Here is a 21,638-nt window from a genome sequence, read left to right as displayed (position 1 = left end):
GTCGATAATATGGGGCGGAAAGCCTCGTCGATCTAGCTCTATGATCCATTGAACAAGAGACTGCTCTTCGACAGCTGATAGCTTGCGATTGACGGAGGCTGTCTCTGATCGTGGCTTGGTACCGCGGAGGCGTCGTCGGAGCGTTGTTCGTGGAGCGTCGTATAGCATAGCAGCTTGGCGCTGGCTTACAACACGTTTTTCTTGAAGCGCGCGAGACGCTAGAAGAACTCTACCTTCACGAGAAGTCTGTACAGAGCGTTGTTGTCGCGGCATAGTGGTGGTTGTGGAGAGTATCGCGTCAGGTTTGGTGGGGTGGGCCACTTACTGATGTGGGCCGCTTACTGATAAAACACGTTAACCTCGGCGGATGCAAGAGAATGCTGCTTTGCCCTTGCAGGCGGCCTACGTAGCTTTTCTGATGTAACAATATGATGGCTGCTGGTATCTAAATACAGCTTGCGTCGGGATCGCCCGAAGAGCGTAGAGGCGGAATTTGGGTTACTAATAATGAGTTCTGTATCGACTTATCTTGGGTTCTTCATTATTCTGATGGTTGGTGTATATCCAGTATCCCTTTTGAACATAGTATTGAGGTAATAACAAGAATTCTTTCCTTGTAAGAGATGAAGGGTTGGATGTTGGAGGCAGAGAGGCATGTCAAACAAGTGTGCATTCGCTTTTTATTCAGAAAGAGAAATATCACGAATCACTATAATACAGGATGCTTCTGTCGCGTGTACCCCGCTTTCTCCCTAATTGTACGCATAGATCCTCGCACACATGAGATCTAATGCCAAAGTCCTTGTAGTCTATCTCCCAAGGCGCGTCTCACAACTCAAGAGTAGAGGTTGATTGTTAGCCCTAGTAAGCGCACACATGCGAGATCTTGACACTCTTTGTACACAGCCAAACTGATGAAACGACTAAAGATATTAAGAAACGATGAATGCCTTTAGTTAAGTAGATAGTCAAGATACGGGCTACTCCCCGTGCACACACTGGCAATCTCTCCACGCTCCGCAACCCAAATGGTATAGCTTTTTTTTAGAACCATCCGCGTTCTTGCAACTAGCGGTATTATCTGCAACAGACTCATCGCAGCTGCAGGATCTACACTTATGCTCACTATAAGTATATGCATCATTCCCAGTACCGCAATAGCATGAGACGCAATCACCAGCACAATAATGTTTTGCCAGCGTGCCCGAGGCAAACAGAGTGATAAGAAGAGTGGTAAGCCTCATTGCTTTTGAATGGTGGTTGACTTGGAGGTAGATGTACGTTGGTATGTAGATGTGATGTAGACTGCGTTCCATTGCTCCGTATTAGTAAAGAGTGCAGTACATTTTAACCAATAGTTAATCATGTTACTCACTTGATAGTGCGTAGATTGGAGATTGATGAAGCCGATAATTTTTTTTCTTTTCATCATTGATCTGCTCAAGCTGTGGTTTATATAGTATTCCAAGTGCCAAATGCAGAGTTTACTCTGAAAGTATCCAATTCAACATTACGTTGTTCCCAGGACATGCCCCGCAAGCTAAAAAGTTTTAATACTACTTGGCGTACCAGCTTACGATTCTGTAATTATGATCTTCAATAGATTAGCAAAGTTCTTCCGTAGTCTGTCCGATATTCTGGTACTCGAAGAGATATCTGTGAGACAGTTGGGATAGGGTAACAGTATTAGTATTCACAAGACGAGTCGCTAGGGAGCTATCCTAGTAATCATAGGTGCTTGAATACCTTATCTCTGACTTAGGTTGCCGACAGGCCCCGGAGCTGAGTAGGCTCTGACAATAACCCTGAGGAATGGCAAAGGTTATTCGTCATGCTACTTGGATAGTAATCACACTTCCATTAAGTAAGAGTGAGTATTAATATGCAGCCTTGGGCTGAATCCTTCGAAGCATCCCAAGAATTCGTCTTAATTCACATGTACCAATGCATTTGCTCCTACCTGCTAAACCACACTATATATCTCACTTATAGAAAGCCACCTTAAACCTCCCCATATATCAAGACTAAGTTTAAATCAGGCAACTAAAGTGCAAATGAGCTACCACCTACTACATATCCATAGAATGGATTAAGCTTAGTAATTACAGAATAGTTGAACATCTGTTAGGCTTTGTAGATAACAGATCCTTGTTTTTTGAGCTTCAGTTTGAGTACAGCTATAAGTGTTACAACCTATCCACCCAAGGATCAGGCTAACTAATCTAGCCCGCCCAAGAGTATATAACTGCTTGGAATCGCTGGTGCCAACCTCGCTTTGCCTCGTGAATACCAGTACTACATACTGCTTCTACCCGTGCTACCTATATCATGCTACATCTATCTACTACTCTCACAGTAAGCATGTAAGGATTTGTATTCTTTACATTTGTTCTCCTTTATCACCTCTCTACACATAGATATGGATAGAGAGATATAGTGCGCTTTAGCTGATACAAGGTATGATTCCAGACGACATTCTGAGAATGACTTCTCTTTAACAGTGAAACATATAGATGGCCGTTGAAATGCGTATTAAATTACATACTATTATTGCTATGCTGCTGTAATTTCATTTGATTTACGCAGAGGCCGTGGGCGTGGCCGAGCTCACAGGCAAGCTAACGGGCATTGGAGTGCCGGTACTGGATGCTGAAACTGTAGACGAGGAGGAACTGCCACCACCGCCACCGCCATTCTTCTTCTGAACAACTGCTTGCACGACTTGGCCGGCAGAATTGGTAATGATGTCGACGAGCGCGCTGAGCGGCTCGTACGAATACGTCTTTTGAGTTAGGCCTTGACCGACTTGCTTGGCGCTATCAGCGACCTCGGTCATGTTGAGCTGCGGATTCTATTCAGCTACTGTACTTATCCCACGTGTACTTGTACGGGAAGTGAGCGTACCTTGTAGTTACCGACAATCTGGGACAGGGCGTCTGTGCCGGCGCCCGCTACCTCCTGGACAATATTGCCCAGGTTGTCGACTAGGAAACTGAGCGTCTTTCCGTTTTGCGTGATAGAGCCAAGCTGGGTGTTGTTAGATTGGCGTGCGGAAACTGGGCTGTATAGTTCAAACTCACCAAACCGTCGACGGCTCCGATTACTTCGCCGACCAGGTTGGTCACATTTCCAATCAGACCAATCAAGAGCGGGTTCAGGTCCAACGAGTCAAACACGCGCTCAACAATCGAGACCAAGTTACCCAGTCGCACGACCAGCTCGAGATCAACATCAACATCGGCAATGGTGATATTGACCTTGTCAATTCCAACCTGGACACCAGCATTGATTTGAACCAGACCAGCCACTTTTGCGTTGAGGTTAAGATCGGCCCGGAGCTTCTCGACGTTCAATTCGATCCGGCCTACATGCAGTTCCGGGACGCGGAGTAGCACATCTGGGGGATCTGATGATGTAGGCGAGACTTCAGGGGGTCTTGTCGACGTCCCATTGCCCGAGGGGCGATTGCTGCTTGTAGGCGGGGGAGTCGAAGGCACACCCGAAGACGTCGATTGCGCAGTAACGAACGAGGCAAAAGTAAGCAAAATGCTGATGAGCAGTAGACGCACAGAGAAGGACATGTTTGGCGGTGACAGCAACAAACAGAGCAGCGTGCCGGCAAAATGAGTGGAAGAGAGCCGTACAAGTAAAAGAAAAAATCACACCCAGCACATACGGCCAAGGTGACGCTTAAAGCAATGCCGTTTACAAGTGCAAGTCTAGCGACCAAGAAAGGATCCATTATGCACGTGGGAGTATGACCAGGATGTCCCATAATGGTAATCTCGGGTAAAGAAACCCCCTATGCAGTTGTAGCAGGGTTCACACCAAGGCCGCACCGTTTCCCCGCAGCATGAACATGCAAAAGACGTTAGCAGGCACGCTGAAAATCCTGTTTTTCTTTCAAATCGCTGGAATCAGCTTGTCGAATGGCTGGCTGCGGATCAGATCTCCTTAATCTTAAATTTCACGACTGGCCATGCCGAGGTGGGGAAGCGGGTCATAATCAGGCAATGCGAATACAATCCTTGCTGGTAAAGCTACACCCCCCACCACGACATATACGAGTGTGTTGTTTAACCATAAGCTTGCCCGTCGCCTTTTGCCTTTTGCTCGCAGTCTGTCTCTAGCAAACATCGGCTTGCGGTCATTTCACTCTTTTGCATACCCCAAGTCAAGATGCTCTCGCTACTTCCCACCCTTACGCTCCTTTCACTGCCCTTTCTCGCAGCCTCTCAATCCGCTTCTGACGGCTACACGGGCTACAAGCTCAACGTCCGGGATGACGGCGACCCAGCTGCTGTACTGTACGAGACGGCCAACACGCGCACGTCGAATGTGTCTGCACTGAACCCCGTGCCCGACGTGCTGCTCAACGCATCGGTCCATGTGGGCGAGATTTTCGTCGGCGTGGACAATCTCACGGCCAAAATCAACCTCGATGCCTCGGTACTCCAGTTGCTGCAGTTCAACGCAGGAGTAGATCTTTCCGTCGACAAAGTCTCGCTCCTCATCCAAAACGTCACTGCAAAAGTGTACCTCGAGGCTCGCCTGGGCAACGTAGTGTCGATGATAGGCGATGTCCTGGATTCCATCGATCTCAATCCCGTGATTGCTGAGCTAGGAAACGGGCTCGGTGATATTCTCGACGACGCGGGCGATCTGGTTGGCGGCATCACAGACGGCATTACTGGTGGTGGAAGTGGAAGCGGAAGCAATCAGACGGCACAAGCAAAGGCAAAGCGCGACATCGACTTCCATCAATGGGACCTCCGCAACAATATCCTCTACTCGATCAACAACTTCGAAGGCAACACGCACAAGCGGCGTGTGCTGGCACAAAACGGCGACATTGTCGAGCAGATGCTGGACAACACTGGCGCCATCTCCGGCAGCACCGTCGTCGGCAACTACGCCAAAGACATGAAGTTCAACGGGTTCAACGAGACGGTCACATTCAAAGGCGAAGAGGTCTTTGAAGAAGAGTATGTCTACGAGCCGTTTCTGGGCCTGTACTCGGTCTCGGGCGTCTTCAAGAGCAAGACTACCGGCCAAGTCGTCGGCACCCAGTTGCTGGCGGAAGCGCGGGGCGGCGGGAGTGCCATTATCGGTAATGAACAGGCGTAATACATAGTAATATCAATCCGCCTATGTCTCTGCATTCTTTTGTTCTGTAATAGTAGACACAGTATGTGAGTTCACGAAGACAAAGTTAATGTTTGCAATACCCTGCTGTCAACCCTTACACACGCGATATCATCTATACGAATCATTTACTTTCTTTTCTCTCTCTCTGTATAGTGTATATAATTCCCCCCTGCATGTATCCTGCATCCTGCATCCTGCATGGCCCAGCAAGCCCCTCCCCCCGCCTCTTTACTTACGCGGCCGCCCAAGATCGGACAAAAAGCCTAATTGTACCTGCTCGTCCGGTATTAGGCGAGACCCGTACATGTGCATGGTTTCACATGGATACGCTACGCTACCGTACGCATGTGCATGGGCTTTTTCTGTATGCCGCCAGCACAAGCGAAATTGGGGTGTGTGTGCTGGGGCCATGGTTGGACATGCCGATGCCGCCATGTGGGCGTAAAAGCGAACGGTCGAGACCGGCAGATCGACGATGATGTCACTACTCTGTTTGCACATCATATCTGTTTCACGATCAAAGGGGTCTTTTTTCTTTTTTCTTACCCGTTGCGGTTTGGGTATTTGCTTTGTTGTGCACGCATGGCATGTGTGTGGCTGTGGCTGTGACGGTGTGGCTTGATGCCTGTGCGCGTGGGGTAATAATAGGTATGGGATGTTGCATAATCAGGTATCTTGGCTACTGTACAATGCATGCATGCGCAGTCTTTGTTGATGCGGCGAGCCTGGGCGAAGGAGAAGCCGTGTTTGTGTGAGTATTTATAGCTTTTGGTGAAACATATGTCCTTTGATTAGGAGAGAGGATTGTGTTGTGCATGTTGTGAATGAGCCTGTGTAAAGGACTGTACAGGCTTAGTATCCAAGTGTTAGTATTCTCATACTTTATTGTGTCTGAAAGGGATGGGGGCAAAAAGGCAATCTATGCGAGAACTCACGCTCTTATAATTGGACTGTGATGCCTTTGTTCTGCATGTGCCTTTCATCATGTAAACGACAGAAATAGATGCAACATTCCACAAGATGTCTTCTCTTTTTAACATATCTCTGTACCAATTAGAGGTCACGTAATAAAAAGCCGTGGTATCCTATCTAGTGATCCTGGAAATCGCGCGCATGAGTGGTAAAGATGTCCTAACGTACATATCTTTGTAACGGAACAACCTCCATAACAGACAATATTACAGGTACCTTGACTTTGCAGCAATATCAGACTACTGTACTACTGTTAGTTCTATCTATTGCAACGCATCTATCGCTTTTGTATACGTCTAGGTATTTGATAGAATTGTCTAGGCCTACCTACTAGTGGTATAGGCTGGTTAGTGAACTAATTCGTGCGAAATCGCTACACGGCCTAGTACCTCTGTATATTATGCACCAATCAGCAGTGCTCATATAGTCTCATTTGCTAGCTAGCTGAATAGAGGTAAGCTCAAGATACTAAGTCACCTGATGTCTTGAGTTTACTGGATAAGCATCACGGTGATTATACAAGGCAGCTCTTTCCACGTGACTAGCTAGCTCGCCTAGTATATCTACCCGGTTTTCCCACCTCAATAGACGACGTCAGCTACAATGGACCTGCTGTTCCACAGCAGTTCCTTCTGAGATCTAAACTCTCGTTGCACTACAAGTGACAAAATGGACAAAAGGCTACCTTTTCTTTCATTGATGCGAACCATAACGCGTACTATGGGTAGGTACTAGACTCTGAATTTGCTGCACTGAGCCTCGAGCACGTCAATCGCCACCTCAAATACATTCCAGATGAGGTGGCTTATCCCAAATCGCCCCCAAGCATCACTGTTCTACCAAAATCAGAACTTGCCGGTAAATACATCAAGCGTCCAAAGCTTAGCGGATTCAATAGCGATCTCGCTCCAAAGCTCCAGCAGGTCTTACTGGACGAGGCAGAGATATTCGAAATCTTTTTAAGGAACCCACATCGACATATAATCCGCTATCATGGCTGTTTTGTCAAAAACGGGCGTATTATGGGACATACGATCTATGGGATTCCATGCTCAGTTTGCTAGCAAGCCGGAATGCGCATTAAGCAGATCGGTTCGTAGATGCTAGTCTGCATGGCGCAGCCGCAAGACTAGTGGCATATGGAAGAGAAATGACTGAGATTACGTATTATCGACGTAGGAACAATTCCTACGTAAGGACTGCCGTGGAAAATAGTCAGACGCTCACATCATGCTTTCCATCTAATCTCTCTGTCGCGTGTGTGCATCTCAGAAAAGCCAGACACTGCAATTTTACCATTCTATTCCAATAATTTCTCTAAATTTCGTTATAGCCATCCAACTAAGCAACGCTATTACTCTCTTGTATCATGGATCTAATCCTCTGGAATTGCATGCTACCCAGTAGGATATATCTCGTCTTATCCAAGTACAGTCAATGCAAGTATCTCTGCTACCTTTCCTTCTTGTCAAATGCAGCACTTCCATGGCACTAACTAGCATTCAAGTTGGTACAACAACATCCACCAAGTCATGCATCAGTCTCTAATCCACAGCCACAAGCATATATCTCGCATACAAACACACTCGCTACTTATCTCAAACTCGCACGACACAAACATCAGGTCTAGAACCACCATGACATTACTAAACCAAATATCTCCATTTACTCCGCAGCATCTCCAACTACAACACCCCGCTTATCCCGTGGTAAATTCTTTCCCTTCTTACACGCGACTTTGAAAGCTTCCAAGCTGTATGTATGTATCTCCCAGCAAGAGAAACCAACCGACTAATTGTCCAAGCTGTGGAAATACGAAAAGGGGATATAAATTCCATGTATATTTTTGCCGGATACTACATTACTACACTAGATAACTCCATTACGTGAGCTACTTACACCCCCACAGCTGCAGCCACACTCACAATCATACACATACACACACACACATACATACACAGACGCGTGTATAATCTTACATGTCACATGTCACATGTTAGGTCTTACCTCTATCTCACAGCACCCTCGGCTCGGCTCGGCGCGGCGCGGTTAAACCTGCATGCAAACAAACAAACAAACAAACAAATAGACTAGACTAGACTAGACTAGATGAGACCAGCCTAAACCACACAAAACCATACAACATCCCTATCTTTATCCCAGTGGTATTCCAGAAACCCACGTACATGTACATATAACATACGTATAAATACGATTAGATTGAAGAAAGAAAGAAAGAAAGAAAGTAAAAAGGATAACTCGGTGGATTGTCTTTAGCTTAGTTACTTTACGATTTTTTTTTAGTTAATCGCGAAGGATGAGGGGGTATCACTTCTGATGGAGATGGACAAACTTGAACATGGCTCCTATTACCTGCCAGGTACAGCTTAGTTACTTACTTGGTGTATTGAAATTGCATTTGCATTTGCTTTTGCTTTTGCATTTGCATTGGATGGCAGATAGGTACTACTACACTTGTACGTACGTACGTAGATACGACTCCATCATCCCCTTTCCCACCCACCTATGTACCTACCTATGTACCTACCTATGTACCTACTATAACTATATTCAATCTCGCTCCACCTCCTACCTTCACCTTCGACCCCGCTTTCTCTCTTCTCTCTTTCGGAATTTCGCGTGTTTTGTTTGTAGGTGTGTGTAGGTGTGTATATGTGTGAAAGCGTGGTATCTTTGGGAAAAAAGAGGGGGGGGGAGAGAGAGAAATACGAGATGTGAATAAGGGTATGTGGTGCAGGTGTGTGTGTGTGGTACTGAAGATAGATCAATCGAGATATATATATATATATATAGAGAGAGAGAGAGAGAGAGAGAGAGAGAGAGAGAGATAGACTAACTAGCACATTCAACTTGTGCAACCGAGACTCGTGTTATATACTGTATTTAGAAACAAAGATGGCATATTTATTTCCATTACTGACTCCGCTGTTTTTCGTGTGTGTGTGTGTGTGTGTGTGCGTATGTACAAACATCCAATCCAATCCAATCCAAGCCATGTATGCGTTGCTTAAAACAATGGGAATTAAAAAAAAAGGACACAGCACTTTTATAATACATACTTCTCAACCCTTGGTATCAACCCGATGACTCAAGCCGCGACATCAAACTCCCCCTTACCTTTGTATTCACGACGCCGCCGACGCCAAAAGCAGGGACAATACGACAAATGCGGGCGGCAGCACTCTTGAGCCAATCCCTGAGGACTCTGGTGGCCCTTCCATCCGCACCGCCCAGTTCCGCGGCGGGCCTATTGTACAGATCGAGTCCGAGCAGGTGCAGCGGGGTGCTGACGAGCTGGACGGCGGCCGGGGTGACAAACTGGGCGACGCTGAGGGCGCCCACGTACTGTTGCACGTGGTCGCTCATGTGGCGCTGGAACGTGGGGGCGAGCAGCGGGGGCAAGTTGAAGCTTGCGAAAATGGTCAGACAGTCGCGGATGGTGAAGAGGGCAAAGGTGGGTAGGGGCACGGGGCGCGGCGATGAGCCCGGGGCTGCAAAAAGCCGCGTGAACTGGTTATCCTTGTACAGACACAGGGCCAGGTTGGCGGTGCTGGTGGCGACGAATTTGCTCGTGCCGCTGGTTTGCTGGCGCCATGGCTGCGAGGGCGTCAGCGTCGCCGACGCCGTGTCGATGGTGTTGGCCGTGAGGTACGTGCCAAAGTACAGGCTGAAGATGAGGGCAAAGGGCTTGCTGGCGAGAAAGCAATGGGGCCTTGCGATGAGCTCGGCGGCGCTCGTCTTGAGGCTGTTGCCGAGCGTGTTCCTGCCGCTGGCATTCTCAATGATGCTCTTGTCAATCATGGTGATGATGGGCGCGACGAGGATGGCGGCCGCGCCCGCCGACAGAATATCCGCGCCGGCGCGCATGCCCAGTTTCGCCGTGTTCCATTTGCGAGGCGCGTCGTGGGGTGATGTGGTTGGAGTGCGCATGCCCGGCACCGGCAAACTGGGCCTGGGGAGGGCGAGCGAAGACGATGCGACGTTGGAGATTTCTGTGCCGACGTGTCGACTCACACGGCTGCCTTGTTCTTCCCCCATTGCAGCCTCCTCCGGTGATTGAAAAACTCCCTCTTTCTGTGCAGCATGTGTATGCCCGCGCAAGCACTCGTCGTGGGGCAGGCTCGTGGCTCGTGGGGCGGGGAAGGGCGTGGGCGGTGTCTGGCGCCCAAGGCAATGGCAAACTGGCTGGAGCTGTATGAGCGACACAGGACGCGCAGCTGTCGACAGGTCGCGGGGGATTTGGATCGACTGCCGCTGGCCAACATGTCGGCGTTTCGCGGTGCCCACGCCCAAACCTGTCCGGCCTCCAGACCACCGACGTCGGAGCACAAGGTCCCGCGTCGGCCTCTCTGCGCATTCATTGGCCAGGCCGTCATGCTCTCTCAGTCGCATGCCCAGACAACGTGGGTAGCATCGGCTGAGGCATGTTGCACAAACACAAATACACAAGACTGTAGGTACAGGGGAACACGCGTCCTGGAGCGGAGTAAGGTATCTATTCAGATACATTGTGGGATTGGCCATGTTGTCCTCCCAGCCCACCAATCATAGCTTGTCCCACCACATGCTGCCCGATCCAGAAGACTACCCTTATATACCCTCGTCACCACACCCCGCCGCAATACCGACCAAATCGGCCCAACCCAATCAAAACCCTGCCTGGATATGGAACAAGAAAAGAAAAAGAACCCGCTTGCCGTCATGCATTCGTTGCTCAACAGACTCCACAAACGCCTGCTCGCTCCTGGAGGCCTGAACCTTTATGCAACGCCCAAAGCAAGAACAATACAGCCAAAAAGGAACCAAGACCGTCATGAAGAGGAACACACATGGCCACCTCTGCACACCAGCTCTGGCCACCATCCGAGAAGTGAAGAACCAGGGTAATTAGAAAAGAAAAAAAAGAAACAAAGAAAAAAAAGAAGAAGAAGAAAAAGAAAAAGAAGAAGAAGAATTCTCAAGGGGATATCTCAAACCGCTGTTCCATGACTTACCGCGTCGTTGTAACACTAAGTGTTAATTTGGGGTTCCGGTCCACTGCAATGGCCAAGTCTTCGTCGTTTTCAATGGGATAAAAGTTGTTTTCTTGCTCGTCCTTGTACTCGACAATCAATTCCTCCTCTTCCTCGCCCGGCCGCTCCAACTTCCTCCTCTCCACAAGCTTGTTGTACAGGTCGACAAATTTGAGAGACAGAGGCATGCGGATGACGACGCAATTGTCCTCTTCGAACCACACCTTGATCTTGAGTGCCGACGAGGTACCCGTACCCGTACTCGTCGACATGGACGATTTTGCATGGTTCATGGGCGGTGGATTGAGATTGGTCGAGTATGCTTGCGAGGCTGCTGATGGGCCGCGCTGGTGAGACGGGTAGCTGGAGCCCGTCGAAAAGGGGGTGACCGGGGTCGTGGCCTGCAGTTGGTCCGCCGAAGATTGTCTGCTTGCGCCGTGTGACGGGTTCGACGAGTGATGCGACTGCTGAGACATGCGATATTCTTCAGCCGTGACTACGTCGGGGTCGATTTCATAGTCGCCCTGTCGTGGGGCGAAGAAGCCCTTGACAAGGTGCCCTTGGGTGATGTGCGGGCCCAACTTGAGCAGATTCTTGATGTACTCGTCCAGATTGGCGCGGCGCCCGTTGGAAATGTTGTCCGTGACGTAGGTAACGGGGCCGGGCATAAAGGGCAGCGTTCGCTCTGCTGAGCCGCTTGTGCCAGCCTCGACAGGGTACGAAGCAATGAGCTGTATCTGCAGGTCGTAAAAGTCCTGGTACAGGCGTTGCAGCTCCCAATGCCGGCCGTCCTCCATTTGGCACTCGATGATGAACCAGAAGATGTCGTCGGCAAAGCAGTAGCGCGGCACGCATGCCTTGACCGGGGCGAGGAGGTTGTCCGATGTGCGGTGGGGGTTTCGCGACTGCGCCATGGAGCCGCTGCGCGAGTGGGATACCTGTTGTGGCGTCAGTACAACAACGAGAGAGAGAGAGAGAGAGAGAGAGAGAGACTGCGCAAATGCACATGTGCGCGACATACCGAGCCGACCTTTTGGTGGCCGCCATTTTGGCTGCGCACGCTCAAGCGCTCCATGCCTTGCTGCAGCGACTGTCCCGAGTTAGTCTCGAGCTTGCCGAGCGGAATGCTGCCGTTCTTGTAGTCTGCAGCCATCTTTTTCCACTCCTCGACCTTGGGGACGCCGGCGGCTGTGACGGCAGCCTGCGTGTCGGGGACGGCCTGGCCAGTAGCCATGTCGCGGATCTCGATAAAAGAGACGGGAATCAGGCCAGGGCCGCCCAGTCGGGTTATGGGCTTTGCGACAAACCACTCGGGGTTGGACTGGGCGATGACGATGATGGCCTCGCCCTCCTTGGCCTCGAGCTCGTCGGGGCGCTCTGCCTTGAAGTCGTAAATGACGACGCCGTAGACCATGGCGCCCGTCTTGCCGCCCGAGCGGGACATGCGCATCTGCTGGGTCATGATGTCGTGGGCGGACGGCGGGTGGGGGCTTATGAGGCGTTCTTGGTAGCCGGAGTCGTGCGGTTGTTGGGTAGTGGAGCGAGGCGCAGAGGCACCGGCACTGTCGCGCACCGTCTTGCCCACGCCCTCAAAGTACGAGACGGGAACCAGGCCGCGGGTGCCGTGCAGCGGGTTGCAGGCTTCGTACCAGTCGCTGTCGTCTTCGCGGCCGACGACGTGCAGAAAGTCGCCCTGGGAAAAGGCAAGATAGGCCGAGTCGGGGCTGGTGTCGGAGGGCTGGTAGTCGTAGAGGGCTTTTATGACCTGAAATGAGATGGCCGTTAGCTTCGCGCTCTGTGCCCGAATGGGAAGCGGGTGCCGGGGGAGGGAGCCGCGCACAATGGCGAGGGCGAGGCCACTTGAAGAGGCGGGCGCATTGCTGGGACGCCTCGAGAGCGCTTCAAGTCGAGTGTTGTTGCATTTGCGCCGCGTCGAAACATTGCGCGCGGAGCCCCTCGCCTCGTCGCCCTCTGTGGATTGCGTGTGTGGGTGTGGGTGCGGGCGGGTGCGCGGGCTGCTTGCTCACGCCTCGCTCGGCCTCGGTGTGATAGAGATGGGTGGTGTATATATATATATATATAAATACATATATCGAGTCATCTGCCCACGTACCTTCTTGGGTGGCACAATGGCAATGGCATCCTTTGGGGGAATGGAGATGTGGTGGGGACGGGTGTCCTTTTCGCTCTTGACGCTCCTGCGGAACTAGAAGACGGCGTTAGCATGTATGCGCAGGCGTGCCTTGCCTTGCCTTTTGGCGAGGGCTTGGGCGGCGCAAGTCCAAGTGCGGGCGCGGGCGCAGGCGCAGGCACCGGCGGCGGCGGCGGCAAAAGCAAAGGCAAAAAAGGGCAAAAAGGCAAAAGGCACAAGGCAGAGGGGCTCTCTCTCTCTCACCTTCATCGTGGGGCGGGGCGACGAGGGCGACGAGGGCAACGGCTCTGCGCTGCTACGGGCGGGAAGAGCGAGAAGACGTCAGACGAGGCAGCAGGCGTGTGTGCGAGCACGAGTGCGAGCGTGTGTGTGCGAGCGGGTAGTCAGTATATTACTTGGGAGCGCCGACCGGGGATGCGGCGTGTGCGGGGGCGAGTACGCGGCGGGCGTAGATGAAGGTGAATCGTGCGCCGACGACTGTTTGGCAGCGAGGCAGTCGGGCGCAGGGAGCGTCAGATCAGGTACAGAGAGAGGCGCCGTAGCCAAAAGTTTAAGAAATGAGCGGGAGGCTTGACGGCGAAGGGACCCCAGCCCTGCACCACCTGAGACTTGGCAGGCGGCTCCCTTGGGGAGAGCGAGAGCGAGAGCGAGTGTGTGTGAGCGTGTGAGTGTGTGGGCGTCGACGACGTCTGCGCCTGTGTCTGTGTCTGTGTCTACTGCATGCATGCTTGCCTGCTTGCCGGGCTGGCGGGCTGGCGGGCTGGCGGGCTGGCGGGCTGGCGGGCTGGCGGGCTGGCGGGCTGACGACACCACCAAGACGACGCCTCGCCGTCTCCTTCACTCGTGCTCGTAACCCAATCCAAATATGCCCGACGCGCGCCTACCATTCGTGCCCCACTCCGTCCAGGCCTACACCTTGCTTCTTTGCCAGCCTTGCATGAACATGTCATTGTGTCCATGCGAACCCACACCCACATGGGTCATGCTGGATGCCCTCGCCGCCACCGCACACGCGCCGTTGGCACCATGTCGGTGCATACCAAGTACTGCCCTCATCTACACATACACACACACACACACATGTAAGTATATCCACTGCATGCCAGCCAATGCATTTCCCCATGCCTCTGCCACGCTGCATTCTGCAAGAGCCTACACCCTCCTCGCCGCCCAATCGCCAGCCCCAAGCCCTCCCCGCCCGCCTGATTGGCCGCGTCCCCAGCGCCTCCAACCAGCGGCCCACAAAGCACAGCCTGTTACTCCAACAGCCACAATCCCGCCTGCAACCACCCCCAGACTAAATCTCCCTTCATGTCACGCTCGTCCAAAGCCCGCGTGCTCGTCTGCTCCCACGCCCTCACACTCGCGCTGCCACTGCCTCCGCGGCGGCCCTCCGCCTCGCCTGCCGCGACCGGCCGCCTCCCGACCCGACGGCGCTGAGACGTCCTCGGAACTGCCTCTGCACCTTCGTGACCCCGCCCACTCCTCGTCCATTCTAGCCCGCCCACCTGCCTGCCCACGCCGTGTTTCCCCATGGGCCGGATGACGTGCCAGGCTGCCCGGCTGGCTGAATCCGCCGGACCACGTCCTCGTCTGAAACCCTGGGCGTGAGAGAGAAGCCATCTAGAAAGTTCCCTGCATCTAGCCCATGCAACGGCCGCCCCGCCTTCCGCTTACTAGCCACCCACAATCACCCCATCACCACCCTGAATGACACCCCTCAAACCTGCCCCTCAACACGGCCCACAACACATCCTGGCCCACCATGGTCAAGCAACTTGGGAAACCAATCCACAACATTAGTCTATCCAAGAAAAAAAATCATCTTCTCCCTCACGGCCACAACAGTATATATTGCAATGCGCCCGAGAAACAACTATCGCATGCTCCACAGCCGCCTCATATTTGGCCCTTGATGTCTACTTTGCTGAATGCAGCAGCACGGAGCCGCTCAATGTCGGCAGCCACTTCGCGGATCCGGACGCGGTGCTGGCCGTCGCCTCGGTCTTCAATGATGTTCTGCCCACCGTGGCTCTCGAGAAATTCACGGCAACTTTCATCGTTGTCGAACCCAAGTTCATCAGTGAGGAAACGAAGCGTGACATTCACGTATCTATGCCTTGGTCAGCCCACCGCCTTGACACGCCCACGCCCACCCAAAAAAAAAAAAAAAAAAAAAAAACACACACAAACACACAAACAAACATGGGCCTACATACCCGCGCGAGATATTAGCAAGGGCGTTGAGCCGCTCACGCTCAATAAACATGTCCATGAGGTAAGCCCCCATATTCTGCGCTTCCAGATACAGCCGGAAGAACTTGTGGTAGTTGCCAAGGGCAAGCGAGGAGCGGACGTCAAGAGCATGTTTGATCCAAGGGTGTGTCTTGTCTGCCAGGGTTAATTCTGCCAACATGTCGTTCATGTCCGTCTTGTTGCATGTATACACAAAATAAAGAATGCGGTACGCCTTGAACTCAGCTGGGTTGCCCCCCAGCTTCTGCCCATACAGTGACTTGAGCTGCGTCTGGCACTGGTTATACTCACCCAAATCCCCCTTTTCTAGCGAAATGCGCGCGTGGATCTCGTACACCTTGACCGTAAACGCGTTCTTGATGTGCTGCACCGTCAGATCCTGCCGCAGTGACTTGAACTGGTTACAAATGTAGTTGTAGTTCTTTTCCGCCTTCCACCTCTCCACAAGCATCGCCAGCGTCTTCTTAAGCACGTGCAGCGGCCGCACCGTTTCAGCCTTGGGTGGTGCCGTCAGGCGGAAATAGCTCTTTTCAAGCTTCTCGTTGGTGCCCACAACGGGCCCGCTAGACATTTCGTCTTCGTCTTTGCGTGGCGAGCCCCACGGCGGTGGCGTCGTCTTGGATCCGTTGTTGCTGAGCTGAAAGCGTTGTCGTCGCTTGTCGAGCTCGCCCTGGTCAAACTTACTTGCGGACTCCGCGAATGCATTCTTCTTCTGCCGTTTTTCAGAGTGCCCGTCGGCATATGTCATGCGAGATGCTAGGTTAGTCTTGCGCCACGGCGGCATAGTTGTTTGCCCTTGTTCGGCTTGTGCCTCTTCAGTGTCGTGAACATTGCGCTTCTTGGAAAGGGGTGTGGTCTGGTTAGTTTGTTCGGCCGAGCCATTCACGTATGTAGTTTGCATGCCGTTTACACCGCCATTGACAGGCGTGCCGAGCGCGGCAACTCGCCGTTCCTCGAGGAGAAGCTCTTGGGGGAGAGGGAATGTAGGCCAATGTACCGTGTCATGCGAGTTGCGCTCCGCAAACCAGCCGATCGTCGTCTTCAACCTCGCTTGCATTTCGGCTTGCGAGATGCCAGGTATCGCGTTGGCTGGATCAAAGGCTCGTCTCACGTACTCGCGCACGGCAGGGGGCCATTCGACTTTCTTCTTGGGCGCCTCAGGGGCCATGGCAGACTGCAGTTGTGGTAAGCGAGGGCAGAGGCGGCCGGGGGAGCAGTCAAGACTAACAGATGCGGGCGCGGACTGGAGAGTGGTGCGAGGAGTGACGGTGTTATAGGCGGGTGACTGCATCGGTTGCGACCACGCAACGGTGGCAGAGGGCAAGGACATGTAGTAGTAGCAGTAGCAGTAGTAGGAAAGGAAAGCAAACAGGGCCAAGGTGAAGGGGACTGCAGCGTGAGTATGTGCAAGGTGGATGGGAGATGATGGAGCACTGCGCGGCGCACGCGGGCAGAGACCTAAATGTGCGTACGTGGGCGTGGATGGAGGTGAGTGGTGAGAGTGAAGCGATAGCCCGCTGGGGCACTTTGATTTGCTTCGCGCTGGTCCTTGGCGCCCACCAGCCTGCCGCCAACCGCAAGTGGCCTAGCGCCGGCTCCATGACGACTGTCGGGCCAGGGCTTGGGCTTGGGAACGCGCAGTGGGTTTCCCATGCCCGCCGCCAATGTCATGGCCGCCTCTTGCACATGCTCACTTGCAGATGGTCTGAATGTTTCTGCACCAGCTCGACCTCACCACCGCACTGCGCCCGTCGCTCCTGCCGGAGGAGACGCTGCTGTTTGTCCAGGATGCCGTCGGGCTCTATGAGGGGTACGCGCCGCCCGCCCACGGCCCGAGGCTGCTGCTGACCATGTGTACAGCAAGTTCAAGATACCTCAATATCAGAATGGCCAGTCGTATCTGACCTCGCACCGCGTCTGCTACGTCGACCACAATGAGCCGCGCAAGAATTCCGTCGCCATCTTCCTCAAAGACGTCGAGAAACCAGACTTCTATGTACGCGGGACATGGTTCATATCCACGGCCGTCTGCCGTTGCTGACGGACAGTGATATAGGCTGGCTTCCTCAAGTCTTCGCCCAAGGTCACCCTCTATCCGAAGCCTTCAAAGCAACTATCGCGTGGAGCTCCTGTAGCCCCAACACCGTCGGCCTCATCTGCAACCCCCCCGCGACATAGCAGCCCCGCGCCGCCACCCCCAACGAGCGCGACGTGGGTGTGCCCGATATGCTCCTTCTCCAACCCCGTGCCCTCAAACTTTGACCCCGCTCTCGCGTCTCGCACACCTATACCGCCATGCCTGGCTTGCGGGATCAAGCCGCCGACGGTACATGTCGTCAAGGCGGCTATAGCGGCCATGTCGAACCGACCAGCGCCTGGCCCGCCTCCAAAAGATGTAAGGGATGGAACTGCTCCACCTCCTTCTGCTCCTGCAGCATCGTCATCATCATGTCCCCGCTGTACCTACCAGAACCATCCCTCTCTCCTTAATTGCGAGATATGCGGCGCGTCCTTGACAACGGCCGTGGACAGGCGATTCGACATGCTTCAAGAACCAAGCAGATCAGAGTCTCCAGGCCCGACGCTCTCGACACCACTGCAGTCCGAGACTATCGAATGCATCAAGATATCGTTCCGTGCGGGCGGCGGGCCTATATTCTTTGAGCGCCTGAAGAATGCCTTGGTACAACGCAAATGGCTGCTTCAGAGCGCCCCACCAATTCCCAAGCCACGACTGTCATCCGGCACCAATGAAAATGGCTTTGCCGCCCAGTCTGAGGCTTCGTATGCAGAAGTTGAGCGGCCGCGGGTCGTTGGCATTGCGGGCTTGGAGCGACGCGGGCTGGAGCAAAGGCAAAACAACGAGGCCATGATAGGCAGCGCCTTTGAAGATCTGGAGGCTTTGATGACATCTGCAAAGGAGATTATCGCCCTCGCAGAGCAATTTGCATCGCAGGCCAATCTTGGTACTAACGGCAGCTCAGAGGCAAACGCACTAGCATCTCAATCTGCATCTGCACTAGGTCTGATAACGACAAAGGATATGCTTGGCTCTGGGTCAGGTTCCGAGTCGCTCTACGTGTCGGAGCTTTCGAGGAATCTGGCTGAGTGGTTGACTGACGACACGCACGGTATTCTGAGAAAAGAAGGTGGAATCATGACGCTCGTGGATCTATGGGCCGTCTTCAATCGTGCAAGAGGTGGTGTTGAACTTGTCAGTCCCTCGGACTTTGAAAAGGCAGCCCGTATGTGGGATACGTTGAAATTGCCGGTACGCCTGCGGAAGTTCAAGAGCGGTCTTCTCGTAGTACAAGGTCGCGATCGTACCGACGAGAAGACGATTGCTAGTCTTTTGGCCTGGCTCAAGAGTCTCCATCAAGAACCACCCAGCACCGAAGTCGCGTGGGATTGGCAAACGTTTGGCCGGGGCGTAACCGTGCAAGAGACGGCCGAAAGATTTGGCTGGAGCGTTGGTGTAGCAACCGAGGAGCTAGAAATGGCCGAAGAAGCAGGGGCACTCTGCCGAGAACAGGGCATTGACGGCTTCAGGTTCTGGGAAAACTGGCTGGTCAAGATGCCTGAGAATGCTAGTATGACCGTGTAGAAAAGACCAGGCGAAACTGCGAGTTGCATTTTGTTTTGCTGATTAGCATTGTCGCAATCAAGTAAATGTTATCAGGAGTTTGTTATGGAGGTCACGAATGACAAACATGGCGTGCAACGTATATTTGTGATGCTATGTCTGTATGCGTTGTGAATGGATGTGCCGGGGTTGCATATTCCAGAAGAAGTATAGCATGCAACCAATCCAAGTACACACATACATACTTACATGGCCACTATACCTCTCAGCCCCCTCCCCCAATCTCACCCCATCGCCACTTGTACCAGCACTCTCAAAACGCCCTCCTCGTATCCTACCGCACCACAAACACACTACCTTAACTTTTGCCATTTATTTCTCTCTCTCTCTCTCTCTCTCTCTCTTTCTTATCCAGTGACTTGTTCCAGACAACGTTTCACATGCCCATGACACAAACAAGTCACTTGAGTAGCACCAGCACTCTCCCCCACTTGGTTAGTTAGTTTAGTTAGTTAGTCAGTTTAGTTAGTTTAGTTGCAAACCAAACCAAACCAAACCCTAAAACACCCCCCCCCCCCACACACACACACCAGTTACTAGACTCGGTCACTAGTGTTTGACAAGGGGCGGGGATGGGGAGACACAGAAACTAGTGTAAGCGTGTAACTGGGGCTACTGGAGCTAACGAACGAACTCATGAGGCGTTTGAGTCTAGCGGGCCGGGGGGGGGGCGAAACTTTGTTCTGTTCGCGTTGTTTGCCATGCTAGGTGTCGGGAATAATTCTGGGTTTGGTTTGGCTGGGTAGGTATCTGGACGCTTGGACTTGGTTGGTTGTTGTGTGTGTGTGTGTGTGTAGAATTTTTGCGTGCGTGGATCCATGTTTTTTTGCTGCTTGATTTACAGTAGATGCGTGACTTTTATGTCTGGTGGACATCAAGTGCGTGGCGTCGGGGTATTTACACGGACCCTGAGGTTTGCTGGGCGGACTTGGGACTTACGGGACACATAAGATGGATTTTATGGGCTGCGAATTGCGAGAGAAATGGTGGTAAGAGAGTGGCATGCATATGATCAGGTTATGGAGGGTGTTTGTTGTAGCAGGTGCAGTAGCTATGCTAATGGTTTTGCGAGGAGTCTGGGTCTAAGGTGAAAATAATCAGGTCGAGTGCCGGCTCTGTTGTTGGATGCTCTTCTTGGAAGGGGAAGCAAAGGTTCTTTCCGATTACAAAATCTTACAGAAAGAGAAAAGGCATGGCTCAATTTCCTTGCGTGAAGTATAACATTGAAGGTGTCATTTTATGTTGTGTATTCTTTTTTTTTCCTCAAGTGTGCCTCAATCTTTGGTGCAAAAGCATCCGGTTTTGTAATGGTTTCTTGAACAGCACATACACACATCATTACAACATATTGATGCTTTGGTGCGATGTTTTCATAAAGTAATAAAAAATACATATATACTCAGGCAAAAGATGATCCGAAAATTCCATATGCCGAAAAAAGTATTGCCAGTGCAAGCTCACCACAGTCGTATGCGTCACATGCGGGGAAAAACAAATCCCACGCTGTTTTAGAGCTTTGTTCTTTTATTTGGCTGATCGATGGGTCTAGGGCACATTGCTGTGGTGGCTGATGTATTCTAAAAGAGAAAATACATGTCCACGTAGGCGCACTATGAGCATGGGAAAAGCACATGTATTGGGCATTTTGGCTCAAGGATGCTTTTAGCGAAGATACGTCATTCATACAGCGAGTATTGGGGAGATCTACATAAGCACAATTATGTACCTGCAGTAGTCACAGCCATGTCATGTGATACATTGAGCAGATCGACAGGCATCATGACTAGCTGGATTCAAGATTGCATCTTTACCACAACACGCGAAGGGTTGGCTGGAACACGTCAGTAAAAGAGACAAATCAGTAGCAATAGAGACAACTCACTGCCCATGATGTCTGCAAAAACCTGGCCATCCGATGCCATTAGGCCGGCACCTGCGGCAGTCAGTAAGAGAGAAAAAAGTAGATGAACCAGCAGACAAGACCACAACAACAATAACAACGTACCGGAAAACTGGAGTGAATAATCCTCGCCATCTTGAGCAGCAACAACATCGTAGACAGGCACAGTGGTGTCGGCCTTGAACCACATGACCTTCTTTGGGCTAAAGCTACGGTCTTCGGACAAAGCTCGGGCGAGGATATGGCCGTCGGACTGGAGGCGCTTGTCCTTCAGCTCAAAAACTGCAGCAGGCTCGGTCCCAATGTGTGCCTGAGTGCGGTCCGCAGCATCCGCGGGGGCCTTTGCGATGGGGGTGCCATCGATTTCGATGGTGAAGGGGGCGGGCAGCGAGTCCATTTCTTTTGCTGCGTAGACGCGGAACGAGACCAGGATAAGACAGAATATCCCGAGGGCCCAAAGCAGGTTGCGGCGTCTGTTTGTTTCGGCGGGCATTCGTGTCGAGGCGTGGTTGGGGGGGGGCGTGGTTGCAGAGG

General features: G+C 52.2%; 8 protein-coding genes across 8 annotated transcripts; 3 read left to right on the top strand and 5 right to left on the bottom strand.

The window, feature by feature from the left end:
* Positions 1–2,578: 2,578 nt before the first annotated feature.
* SETTUDRAFT_138779 (uncharacterized protein) lies at positions 2,579–3,581 on the bottom strand (the record flags this gene model as incomplete). Its single annotated transcript, XM_008030248.1, has 3 exons — positions 2,579–2,842; positions 2,905–3,027; positions 3,081–3,581. 3 exons carry the CDS (start codon positions 3,579–3,581, stop codon positions 2,579–2,581), a joined length of 888 nt encoding a protein of 295 aa, XP_008028439.1.
* Positions 3,582–4,179: 598 nt separating this feature from the next.
* On the top strand, positions 4,180–5,127 carry SETTUDRAFT_21346 (uncharacterized protein; the record flags this gene model as incomplete). Its single annotated transcript, XM_008029814.1, has 1 exon — positions 4,180–5,127. The coding sequence occupies one exon, from the start codon at positions 4,180–4,182 to the stop codon at positions 5,125–5,127; it is 948 nt and encodes a 315-aa protein (XP_008028005.1).
* Positions 5,128–9,146: 4,019 nt separating this feature from the next.
* SETTUDRAFT_164329 (uncharacterized protein) lies at positions 9,147–10,093 on the bottom strand. The gene has a single exon (XM_008030247.1). The coding sequence runs from the start codon at positions 10,069–10,071 to the stop codon at positions 9,217–9,219; it is 855 nt and encodes a 284-aa protein (XP_008028438.1). The 5' UTR covers positions 10,072–10,093; the 3' UTR covers positions 9,147–9,216.
* A 582-nt stretch (positions 10,094–10,675) lies between these two features.
* SETTUDRAFT_164328 (uncharacterized protein) lies at positions 10,676–11,032 on the top strand. Its single transcript, XM_008030246.1, has one exon. It carries the CDS (start codon positions 10,807–10,809, stop codon positions 11,026–11,028), a length of 222 nt encoding a protein of 73 aa, XP_008028437.1. The 5' UTR covers positions 10,676–10,806; the 3' UTR covers positions 11,029–11,032.
* Positions 11,033–11,086: 54 nt separating this feature from the next.
* Positions 11,087–13,797, bottom strand: SETTUDRAFT_42747 (uncharacterized protein). Its single transcript, XM_008029961.1, has 4 exons — positions 13,549–13,797; positions 13,267–13,359; positions 12,175–12,918; positions 11,087–12,091 (listed from the first exon to the last, which is right to left on the bottom strand). The coding sequence occupies exons 1-4, from the start codon at positions 13,552–13,554 to the stop codon at positions 11,132–11,134; spliced, it is 1,803 nt and encodes a 600-aa protein (XP_008028152.1). The 5' UTR covers positions 13,555–13,797; the 3' UTR covers positions 11,087–11,131.
* Positions 13,798–15,204: 1,407 nt separating this feature from the next.
* SETTUDRAFT_92557 (uncharacterized protein) lies at positions 15,205–16,729 on the bottom strand (the record flags this gene model as incomplete). Its single annotated transcript, XM_008030245.1, has 2 exons — positions 15,205–15,418; positions 15,573–16,729. 2 exons carry the CDS (start codon positions 16,727–16,729, stop codon positions 15,205–15,207), a joined length of 1,371 nt encoding a protein of 456 aa, XP_008028436.1.
* A 498-nt stretch (positions 16,730–17,227) lies between these two features.
* SETTUDRAFT_118974 (uncharacterized protein) lies at positions 17,228–19,237 on the top strand. Its single transcript, XM_008030244.1, has 3 exons — positions 17,228–17,371; positions 17,422–17,557; positions 17,618–19,237. Exons 1-3 carry the CDS (start codon positions 17,271–17,273, stop codon positions 19,163–19,165), a joined length of 1,785 nt encoding a protein of 594 aa, XP_008028435.1. The 5' UTR covers positions 17,228–17,270; the 3' UTR covers positions 19,166–19,237.
* A 1,515-nt stretch (positions 19,238–20,752) lies between these two features.
* SETTUDRAFT_172567 (uncharacterized protein) lies at positions 20,753–21,600 on the bottom strand (the record flags this gene model as incomplete). Its single annotated transcript, XM_008030243.1, has 3 exons — positions 20,753–21,035; positions 21,087–21,137; positions 21,210–21,600. 3 exons carry the CDS (start codon positions 21,595–21,597, stop codon positions 20,998–21,000), a joined length of 477 nt encoding a protein of 158 aa, XP_008028434.1. The 3' UTR covers positions 20,753–20,997.
* Positions 21,601–21,638: the final 38 nt, after the last annotated feature.

Source organism: Exserohilum turcica (assembly GCF_000359705.1).
Source record: "Exserohilum turcica Et28A unplaced genomic scaffold SETTUscaffold_4, whole genome shotgun sequence".
NCBI classification, from domain to species: Eukaryota; Fungi; Ascomycota; class Dothideomycetes; order Pleosporales; family Pleosporaceae; genus Exserohilum; species Exserohilum turcicum.
The sequence above is the reverse complement of the archived record's forward strand: the minus strand, read 5'-3'. Positions and strand labels throughout refer to the sequence as shown.